At 36.3% G+C, this 12688-nt stretch overlaps 1 protein-coding gene across 1 annotated transcript in view; it reads left to right on the top strand.

Annotated features, from left to right (window-relative positions):
• Positions 1-4732: 4732 nt before the first annotated feature.
• The window catches only part of LOC142285744 (uncharacterized), a 64746-nt gene continuing 56790 nt past the window's right edge, over positions 4733-12688 (top strand). The window contains exons 1-2 of the mRNA XM_075333296.1: positions 4733-4781; positions 12510-12627. Of these exons, the coding sequence (XP_075189411.1) occupies positions 4733-4781; positions 12510-12627 (167 nt within the window). The remainder of the gene's footprint in view (positions 4782-12509; positions 12628-12688) is intronic.

Here is a 12688-nt window from a genome sequence, read left to right as displayed (position 1 = left end):
ATACAGGAGACGCCAGGTTATACCAGCTGTACATATATAATTATATACAGAAGATGCCCAGGTTATACCAGCTGTACATATATAATTATATGCAGATGATGCCCAGGTTATACCAGCTGTACATATATAATTATATACAGGAGATGCCCAGGTTATACCAGCTGTACATATATAATTATATACAGGAGATACCCAGGTTATACCGGCTGTACATATATAATTATATACAGGAGATGCCCAGGTTATACCAGCTGTACATATATAATTATATACAGGAGATACCCAGGTTATACCGGCTGTACATATATAATTATATACAGAAGATGCCCAGGTTATACCAGCTGTACATATATAATTATATGCAGATGATGCCGAGGTTATACCGGCTGTACATATATAATTATAATTATAAAAATAAAAATTTTTTTTTATAATAAGTACAGTTTGGAATGTTTAGTGCTGTAGTGCACATTTGGTGCTGGCTTTTTGTTTTTTCTTCATTGAATTGGTCGGTGGTTGACCTCCACCTTGCTATGCACCCCAATTTGGGATGTATTCCATCTGTCTGGATTTTGGCGGTTGGTGACTGTTCACATTAGGTCATCAGGCTTTGTCCACAGGCTATTTACTTCATGCAGCATTTGCTTGGACCTGTCCCGCCCACAACCATGACTCAGTCATGGGTACGGGATTGAAATAGACCAGGTGAGTGCTGCTAAGAGCAGTTCTACTATTCATATGTGAGGCCGTATGGCACATTTTATAAAAATATTTTAGTGTAGGACTGCTTCAAATGAGATTTGCCGTGACGTGGCGAAGCAGCTCAAGAAATTGCAATTTTTTGCCAAAAATCTCAAATTTTTTTTTACATATATAATTATATACAGGAGATGCCCAGGTTATACCGGCTGTACATATATAATTATATACAGGAGATGCCCAGGTTATACCGGCTGTACATATATAATTATATACAGGAGACGCCAGGTTATACTACATTTACATATATAATTATACACAGGAGAGATACCCAGGTTATACCGGCTGTATATATATAATTATATACAAAAGATGCCCAGGTTATACTACATTTACATATATAATTATACACAGGAGAGATACCCAGGTTATACCGGCTGTATATATATAATTATATACAAAAGATGCCCAGGTTATACTACATGTACATATATAATTATACACAGGAGATGCCCAGGTTATACCAGCTGTACATATATAATTATATACAGGAGATGTCCAGGTTTTACCGGCTGTACATATATAATTATATACAGGAGATGTCCAGGTTATACCAGCTATACATATATAATTATATACAGGAGATACCCAGGTTATACCGGCTGTACATATATAATTATATACAGGAGATGCCCAGGTTATACCAGCTGTAGATATATAATTATATACAGGAGATGCCCGGGTTATACCGGCTGTACATATATAATTATATACATGAGATACCCAGGTTATACCGGCTGTACATATATAATTATATACAGGGGATGCCCAGGTTATACTACATGTACATATATAATTATATACAGGAGATGCCCAGGTTATACCGGCTGTACATATATAATTATATACAGGAGATACCCAGGTTATACCGGCTGTACATATATAATTATATACAGGAGATGCCCAGGTTATACCAGCTGTAGATATATAATTATATACAGGAGATGCCAGGTTATACTACATGTACATATATAATTATATACAGGAGATGCCCAGGTTATACCGGCTGTACATATATAATTATATACAGGAGATACCCAGGTTATACCGGCTGTACATATATAATTATATACAGGAGATGCCCAGGTTATACTGGCTGTACATATATAATTATATACAGGAGATACCCAGGTTATACCGGCTGTACATATATAATTATACACAGGAGATGCCCAGGTTATACCAGCTGTACATATATAATTATCTACAGGACATGCCCAGGTTATACCAGCTATACATATATAATTATATATAGGAGATGCCAGGTTATACCGGCTGTACATATATAATTATATACAGGCGATGCCCAGGTTATACCAGCTGTACATATATAATTATATACAGGAGATACCCAGGTTATACCGGCTGTACATATATAATTATATACAGGAGATGCCCAGGTTATACCGGCTGTACATATATAACTATATACAGGAGATGCCCAGGTTATACCGGCTGTACATATATAATTATATACAGGAGATGCCCAGGTTATACCGGCTGTACATATATAATTATATACAGGAGATGCCCAGGTTATACCGGCTGTACATATATAATTATATACAGGAGATGCCCAGGTTATACCGGCTGTACATATATAATTATATACAGGAGATGACCAGGTTATACCGGCTGTACATATATAATTATATACAGGAGATGCCCAGGTTATACCGGCTGTACATATATAATTATATACAGGAGATGCCCAGGTTATACCGGCTGTACATATATAATTATATACAGGAGATGCCCAGGTTATACCGGCTGTACATATATAATTATATACAGGAGATGCCCAGGTTATACCAGCTGTACATATATAATTATATACAGGAGATGCCCAGGTTATACCAGCTGTACATATATAATTATATACAGGAGATGCCCAGGTTATACCGGCTGTACATATATAATTATATACAGGAGATGCCCAGGTTATACCGGCTGTACATATATAATTATATACAGGAGATGCCCAGGTTATACCGGCTGTACATATATAATTATATACAGGAGATGCCCAGGTTATACCAGCTGTACATATATAATTATATACAGGAGATGCCCAGGTTATACCAGCTGTACATATATAATTATATACAGGAGATGCCCAGGTTATACCAGCTGTACATATATAATTATATACAGGAGATGCCCAGGTTATACCAGCTGTACATATATAATTATATACAGGAGATGCCCAGGTTATACCGGCTGTACATATATAATTATATACAGGAGATGTCCAGGTTATACCGGCTGTACATATATAATTATATACAGGAGATGCCCAGGTTATACCAGCTGTACATATATAATTATATACAGGAGATGCCCAGGTTATACCGGCTGTACATATATAATTATATACAGGAGATGCCCAGGTTATACCGGCTGTACATATATAATTATATACAGGAGATGCCCAGGTTATACCGGCTGTACATATATAATTATATACAGGAGATGCCCAGGTTATACCGGCTGTACATATATAATTATATACAGGAGATGCCCAGGTTATACCAGCTATACATATATAATTATATATAGGAGATGCCAGGTTATACCGGCTGTACATATATAATTATATACAGGCGATGCCCAGGTTATACCAGCTGTACATATATAATTATATACAGGAGATGCCCAGGTTATACCAGCTGTACATATATAATTATATACAGGAGATGCCAGGTTATACCGGCTGTACATATATAATTATATACAGAAGATACCCAGGTTATACCGGCTGTACATATATAATTATATACAGGAGATGCCCAGGTTATACCAGCTGTACATATATAATTATATACAGGAGATGCCCAGGTTATACCAGCTGTACATATATAATTATATACAGGAGATGCCCAGGTTATACCAGCTGTACATATATAATTATATACAGGAGATGCCCAGGTTATACCGACTGTACATATATAATTATATACAGAAGATACCCAGGTTATACCGGCTGTACATATATAATTATATACAGGAGATACCCAGGTTATACCGGCTGTACATATATAATTATATACAGGAGATGCCCAGGTTATACCAGCTGTACATATATAATTATATACAGGAGATGCCCAGGTTATACCAGCTGTACATATATAATTATATACAGGAGATGCCCAGGTTATACCAGCTGTACATATATAATTATATACAGGAGATGCCCAGGTTATACCAGCTGTACATATATAATTATATACAGGAGATACCCAGGTTATACCAGCTGTACATATATAATTATATACAGGAGATGCCCAGGTTATACCGACTGTACATATATAATTATATACAGAAGATACCCAGGTTATACCGGCTGTACATATATAATTATATACAGGAGATACCCAGGTTATACCGGCTGTACATATATAATTATATACAGGAGATGCCCAGGTTATACCAGCTGTACATATATAATTATATACAGGAGATGCCCAGGTTATACCAGCTGTACATATATAATTATATACAGGAGATGCCCAGGTTATACCAGCTGTACATATATAATTATATACAGGAGATGCCCAGGTTATACCAGCTTGCTCCATACCACTATGTAGGGTGCAGTATGTGGTTATAGCAGTTGGTTCTGCTGTAGTGGATATTTGTGGCATTGTAGTCACTCACTAGTGACAATGTGATTCCTCTACACCTGGATGCGGAGGCATTTACACCTCCACTGGCGCTTTACAAGGCAATCAGCCAATTTCGTAAGAGGAAGACAGAAAGACAATGAGCATCTGATAGAAACACGTCGCTGAGGGATATTTTTAACTGTATTGTACCTGAGTGGTCAAACACAGGCACTACTGGAGGCAGGTTCCTCCTGGAAGGTTTCCTGCTCTGTGTGATCAGCCTCTCCCACCTGTACCAGAGGCTTCATAACCTCCACCTGCAGAGCAGGAGCAGCCACAGCCCTCCCAGGAGCCCGCACACCGCCGCCATGGGAGCCAGGAGCTATTTATTGCTTATTGCTATTATCCTTATCACAGGTAGGTCAGACATCATACCTATATATATATAATTATTTATTTATTTATAACTTTTAGATTTATTTTTTTGTTATTTTTCCACTATTATTATTTATTTATTATTATTATTATTATTATTATTATTTTTGTACTATTTTTTATGGTTATTATTTTTTATTTATTATTTTTATTCAGTTTTTCTTATTGTTTCTTTTTGACATTTTTATGACATATTTTAATTCATTTTTAATATGCTATCTGATCTGAAACAAGTTAGTTTTGTAACTTTTGTCCAAGCCATATATATTAGGCTCGGGTCCCACGACCATATTCCTATTCCATCATAGTCCTATTATACTTATTACCGACCAATCAGCCTCTGTTCAGAGTCTGATCACTTTGGGATCTGATATGGAGAATAAAAAAATAATCTAAAATTCTCCATCTTCTCCAATTCTGTCTGTTTGCGATGTCACACGAGCGCGGTCCAATGTTTTCCATGGACCCAAAGACATGAACGGCCGAGCGCGATCCGATTCTCGGCAAATCATCATGCTGTGATTCTTTTTCTCAGACCACTGGGTCTGAGAATAAAATTGGACATGTGCACGGCCTCATTGAATAACATTGGACCGAGTGCGATCCGGGGTTTTGTTGAATCGCACTTGAACCGTAACTACAGTCGCCTAAACGAGCCCTTGTGTTGAGGAAAGGAACATTTCAGGAACTGAAAGCGGTGATCATACTGTCTGATTTATGTAAATGAAAGAAAACTAAAAGTAATTAAAATCTTTAATATATGGATGTCCATATAGGATTTTTTAATTATATTATTATTATTATTATTATTATTATTTTGTGTTTGTTTTTTGTTTTGTTTTTTATTTAATTTTTAATTGTTAAATTACTACTATTTTTGTAATATTAATGAAAAAAATATTTTTTGTATTTTACATAATGTATATCTTTTAATTTCAAGTATATATACATATATATATATATATATATATATATATATATATATATATATATATATATATATATATATATATATATATATATATATCTGAATTTAAAATCTATTATTATAAAGTAAACAATTATTGTTATTATACTTACTACCTGCAGTACTATTTTTTTATTACACTTAAAATATTACAATATCAGTAAAACATTATTATTATTATTATTATTATTATTAGTATGAATATGAACTATTAATAACATCAAAAATCATAAAAGGCATAAATACCTAGAAGGATATAAAAATGGCGAAGAAGAAGAATAATAATATGAAAAAAAGAAAAATAATAATAATAAATTATGTAAAATACAAACAATATTGTTATAATAATAATATGAAATAATAATAACATATCAAAAATCATAACTTAAAAACCTAGAAGAATATGAATATTGCAAACAATATAAATAATAATAGTAATGATAATAATCATATGAAAATATTAGTAGAAGTAGTAATACTGTGAATGAATAATAACATAAAAAATCATAAAAAGCATAAAAACCTAGAAGGATATAAAAATGGCAAAGAAAAATAATAATAATATGAACTATCAATAAAATATGAAATAATAAAAAACAAAAACACCTAAAATGATAAAAAATAATAATTATTATTATTATTATTATTAGTATTATTATTAATAATAATAATAATAATAATAATAATAATAATAATAATAATATGAACAATTAATAAAATCTGAAAAAGCATAAAAGGGATAACAACCTAGAATTATATAAAAATGACAAAGAAAAATATAAATAATAATAATATGAGCAATTAATAAAACATGAAAAAATGTCAAAAAACCCCCATAAAACCTAGAATGATATAAACATAGCAAAGAAAAATATAATAATAATAATAATAATAATAATACAATATGAAAAATCATAAAAAGAAAACAAATTATATAAAAATGGCAAATAAAAATAATAATGAACTTAGAATGATGTAAAAATGACAAAGAAAAATATAAATAATAATAATAAAATTAATCTTAATAAAATCTGAAAAAGCATAAAAAACTAGAATGATATAAAAATAACAAAGAAAAAAATAATAATAATAATAATACTACAAACTATTAATAAAATACTCAAAGCATAAAAAGAATACAAATGTAAAATTATATAAAAATAACGAAAAATATAACATTTTATGTAATTTCGTTTGCGCTATTATCTCGGAATTTTGTCATTAATTAGAACCTTTATTTGATGTTTTGACCTATATTTCAATTACAATTTGAATGATGAAAAATGACCTTATACATGTGTCATGACTGAGAAGGAAGTTTATGGCTTGAGGTTTACTGATCAGGGACGGAGGAGGTGACATTTGCTCAGATGTGGCAGCGTTGTCACATGTTTGTGGAGCAGCAGATTCCATTATCTCACAAGTGGACAGGTGTATTCAAAACTCCAACCGACCGCACCCGGTGAGAGAAAAATCAGCATGAGATACTTGATTTTCAGTCCACTGCCTGATCAATATTTCACGGGAAAAACCACAGATATGGATTTGTAGAAAACATCCGCCGCATCTAGACTCCCCAATAATGGGAACGTTACCACACTGGTTGACCCGTTGGTTGATCGGCAGCGGTTGACCCGTTGGTTGATCAGCAGCGGTTGACCCGTTGGTTGATCGGCAGCAGTTGACCCGTTGGTTGATCAGCAGCGGTTGACCCGTTGGTTGATCGGCAGGTCTACTTGTTATCCTTTTAATGCCAGGAAGGAGAAACCACTGATGGTGAACGTTGGTGGACGCCATTTTCAGGTCTCTCCAGAGATGCTCAATTGGGTTTAGGTTTTATCTGGAAAAACAAAGAAATATAAATGATCATATGAGCTCACCGGCTTAGTTTCAGAAATAGCGCCTCTCTGGCTCACAGGTTGTGTCTGGTATTGCAGCTATTCCCTTAAAGGATTATTCCCAACTTAAGTTGTAATTTATCTACTTGTTGGGAATAACCCTTTAAATGGGGTGAACCCTCAAAGGGTGTGTGGACATAACGACCTTGCTGAGATAATTCTTTGAAGCCTTTCCTGGAAAACATTAGTTACAGGTTAGATTTTATACTTAATATGTGTAAATAAAAATGTTTTTACCCTGCAGCACGCAACGGTCAATATTGGCGATAGTCGTCATCTGTATATTGAATATGAGCGTAGCGAAACCATAGCTAAATATTAATCCTGAAGAAGGATCTGATGCATCAAGTGTAAATCCGTGCACCGAGGGCAAAGCCCGCTATGGGTGAGGCCGATCCTGAGATTTATCAGCTGTTTGTTAGAAGTGAGACTGCAAAAATAGTGAAATACGGCCACATCCGACCTGTTTTTCACGTATTTGGAAGATATTACAAAGTCTGTTTTGTTTTTAGCAGCCCTGAAGACGAAAATACATTTGTTGAAATTCTAGAACTTTGACAGTATAATTACAGGGCAGTGCCCATAACTAATTTAAGCAAGTTTCGTCTGTTATTTTTTGCTTTTATTTGTATTTTTGCAAATAGATTACTATAAAGTAATAGTCCTACAGTATATGTCCAGTATTTATAACAGGAGATCAAGAGGTAGCAAAATATACAGTGGGTACGGAAAGTATTCACACCCCTTTACATTTTTCACTGTTTGTTTCTTTGCAGCCATTTGGCAACTTCAAAAAAGTTCACTTTTTCCTCATTAATGTGCACTCTGCGCCCATCCCCCATCTTGACACAAAAAACAGAAATGCAGAAATTTTTGCAAATTCATTAAAGAAAAACTGAAATATCACATGTCATAAGTATTCAGCCCCTTTGCTGAGTATTGAGTAGAAGCGTCCTCCTTTTGGGCTAGTATAGTCATGAGTCTTCTTGGGATCCTGGATTTGGGGATCCTCTGCCATTCTTCCTTGTAGATCCTCTCCAGTTCTGTTAGGTTGGATGGTGAACGTTGATGGACGCCATTTTCAGATATCTCCAGAGATGCTCAATTGGGTTTAGGTCAGGGCTCTGGCTGGGCCGGTCAAGAATAGTCACAGAGTTGTTCTGAAGCCGCTCCTTTGTTATTTTAGCTGTGTGCTTAGGGTCATTGTCTTGTTGGAAGGTGAACCTTCGGCCAAGTCTGAGGTCCAGAGCACTCTGGAAGAGGTTTTCTTCCAGGATTTCTCTGTACTTGTCCACATTCATCTTTCCATGAATTGCAGCCAGTCGTCCATAACATGATGCTGCTACCACCATGTTTCACTGTGGGGATTGTATTGGGCAGGTGATGAGCAGTGCCTGGTTTTCTCCACACATACTGCTTAGAATTATCACCAAAAAGTTCTATCTTCGTCTCATCAGACCAGAGAATCTTATTTCTCATAGTCTGGGAGTTCTTCATGTGTTTTTTTGCAAACTCTATGCGGCTTTCGTATGTCTTGCTCTGAGGAGAGGCTTCCGTCGGGCCACTCTGCCATAAAGGCCCGACTGGTGGAGGCTGCAGTGATAGTTGATTTTGTGGAACTTTCTCCTATCTCCCTATTGCATCTCTGGAGCTCAGCCACAGTGATCTTGGGGTTCTTCTTTACCTCTCTCACCAAGGCTCTTCTCCCACGATTGCTCAGTTTGGCTGGACGGCCACGTCTAGGAAGAGTTCTCGTGCTCCCAAACTTCTTTCACTTGAGAATTATGGAGACTACTGTGCTCTTAGGAACCTTCAGTACTGCAGAAATTTTTTTGTAACCTTGGCCAGATCTGTGCCTTGTCACAAATCTGTCTCTGAGCTCCTTGGGCAGTTCCTTTGACCTCATGATTCTCATTTGGTGTGACATGCAGTGTGACCTGTGAGGTCTTATATAGACAGGTGTGCGCCTTTCCAAATCAAGTCCTATCAGTTTAATTACACACAGCTGGACTCCAATGAAGGAGTAGAACCATCTCAAGGAGCATCATAAGGAAATGGACAGCTCATGACTTAAATATGAGTGTCTGAGCAAAGGGTGTGAATACTTATGACCATGTGATATTTCAGTTTTTTTTGTTTAATAAATTTGCAAAAGTTTCTACATTTCTGGTTTTTTTTTTGTCAATATGGGGGATGGGGTGCAGAGTGTACATTAATGAGAAAAAAATGCAGTTTATTGAATTTATCAAATGGCTGTAATGAAAAAAAGAGTGAAAAATTTAAAGGGGTGTGAATACTTTCCATACCCACAGTATAAAATATATACTGTTTGGAGAACGGAGCTTGATCTGGTGCCAATGGATGGGATCGTGCACAGTTCTGTTTGTTAAATTCTTTGGGAGTATCTTTTTTTTTAAGAATAAATCAGTAATACATCTAAATATATGAAAACTGTAATGTACCTAAGTTTCATTTTTCTCACCTTTCACCAGCCTGTAGTTCCCTGTTTCCTGCCTGCAGGTGCTAAGTAAAAGTGCATCATAACCTTCCGCAGTCACAAAAAAACCCTCTAGTACACTAAATAGCAGAAAGAGTAGAAGGGAGAGGAGGGGGATGAAGCTGCACATTAAATAGTACAAAGCGTAGAAGGAAGAGGAGGGGGATGAAGCTGCACACTAAATAGTAGAAAGAGAGGAAGGAGAGGAGAGGGGTGAAGCTGCACAAAAGAGTGGAAGGGAAAGAAGGATGAAGCTTCACATTAAATAATAGAAAGCGTGGAAGGGAGAGGAGGGGGATGAAGCTGCACATTAAATAGTAGAAAGCGTGGAAGGGAGAGGAGGGGGATGAAGCTGCACACTAAATAGTAGAAAGCGTTGAAGGGAGAGGAGGGGGATGAAGCTGCACACTAAATAGTAGAAAGAGTGGAAGGGACAGGAGGGGGATGAAGCTGCACACTAAATAGTAGAAAGAGAGGAAAGATAGGAGAGGGGTGAAGCTGCACAAAAGAGTGGAAGGGAGAGAAGGATGAAGCTGTACATTAAATAATAGAAAGTGTGGAAGGGAGAGGAGGGGGAGGAAGCTGCACATTAAATAGTAGAAAGCGTGGAAGGGAGAGGAGGGGGATGAAGCTGTACACTAAATAGTAGAAAGCGTGGAAGGGAGAGGAGGGGGATGAAGCTGTACACTAAATAGTAGAAAGAGTGGAAGGGACAGGATGGGGATGAAGCTGCACACTAAATAGTAGAACGAGAGGAAGGGAGAGGAGAGGGATGATGCTGCACAAAGAGTGGAAGGGAGAGGAGGGGGATGAAGCTGCACACTAAATGGTAGAAAGAGAGGAAGGAAGAGGAGGGGGATGAAGCTGCACAAAGAGTGGAAGGGAGAGGAGGGGGATAAAGCTGCACACTAAATAGTAGAAAGAATGCAAGGGAGAGGACGGGGTTGAAGCTGCACAGTAAATAGTAGAAAGAGAGGAAGGAGAGGAGTGGGATGAAGCTGCAGGTTCTATTTCTCAGTGTATCTCTGAGACTGTGTGCTGTGAGAGGGGAGAGGGAGCAGCAAGGGGAATATGTGACTAAGAGAACAAACTGATTAGTAAGACGGAAAGAAAAAGACCAAATCTAATCAGACTACAAATAGGCTACCAAAAAATTCTAAGAAGGGATTGGGCATGATTTAGAAATGCTGGTGTTTGGTATTTGCATGAAGTGATTTCGCTGTTTAGAAAGGTCTTCCAATTTTGCTTTTAGTTCTTTGATAATCTCGGAGGACTGTACAGTTTAAAGTGGTTTTATGCAGTTTTACCAGTTTGTATCGGTTTATTACCTCTCAATTGTGTTTCCTTCCCCTCTCTCAAAGCACAAAGCAAACACATGACACAATCCAAATACATAATGTGAGGATAGGAGGGCAGGGTCAGGATGAATGTGTCTCTCTTCTTTGTGTTTCTCAGTACAGGAGAGTTCCGTGTGATGAAAATGTCAATGTTTTTTGCTTGTTTTAGAATAGCTTTGTGTGTGTTAAGTCTTCTGTGTTTTACCAGAGCCGTGTCCTTTACTCTCGGTGTGCTCGAAGAGCTCTCATAGGTTCTGAAGAGGTTTCCCGGTAGAACTTACCGAACGTTGTTAGGATGAGTACAAGAAAACCAATGATCTATTTTTGTTTGCTCCAAGAAAGTACGATGCTAATGTTTATTTTCATGGGAGATTTATTTTTTTACTAGGGGTTTTGGATTGACAGTTGCGATCAGTTTAAATTCAGAAAACCTTAATATCCAAAAAGTAGGGATTCTCTAAAATCGAGAAACCATTTACCAATATGGAGAACATCTTTAGGAATAACATGGCAAACTGTAGATCACTTGTAGATACATTACTCAGTAAAGCTCAAAATCTAATTGCTCCCACTCACAGCATCCAGTTCACAGGAAGCCAGTTAACCAATATGTGAGTTCTTGTATTGTTAAAATGGCCGAACACAACAAAAACCTGCACAAGCATGGGGAAAAGATAGAATCTTCATGCAAGTTTGCCTAATAACTAACAAGATTCAAATCTGCAATGCTGCAAATAAACATTTCTAACAAATGGACCCCCATACTGTCATGTGTGATGGTGCATCTGTTTTAGGAAATGTTCAAGAGTAGAATGCAGTTTTCGGATTGAAAAAATCCTTAATTACCTCGGCGCATTCTAACAATGTGAGTGAATACTAAAGACAAAAGATTACTATTATCTAACCATTGATGGTAACAAAACTGATCAATGTCATCTCTAAAATGCAAATGGTAATTCCTAATTGAGTACGTCAAAGTTTAATTTTACGATGTTTTATATGTTTTAATAGATGCTATAAATAAAGGAGCGTCGGCAAACTCAACAGGTATAAATACTACAGAAAATCAAACTACACAAGACTATTCATCCACAACATTAATGACTACAAACTTTGTATCTTCGTCCTCCACAGGCAGTGTCTCAGACTCTGCAGCAACCACCCTTGAGCCTGCAACTTCCCAAGATACT

This window comes from Anomaloglossus baeobatrachus, chromosome 2 (assembly GCF_048569485.1).
Source record: "Anomaloglossus baeobatrachus isolate aAnoBae1 chromosome 2, aAnoBae1.hap1, whole genome shotgun sequence".
NCBI lineage: Eukaryota > Metazoa > Chordata > Amphibia > Anura > Aromobatidae > Anomaloglossus > Anomaloglossus baeobatrachus.
The sequence above is the reverse complement of the archived record's forward strand: the minus strand, read 5'-3'. Positions and strand labels throughout refer to the sequence as shown.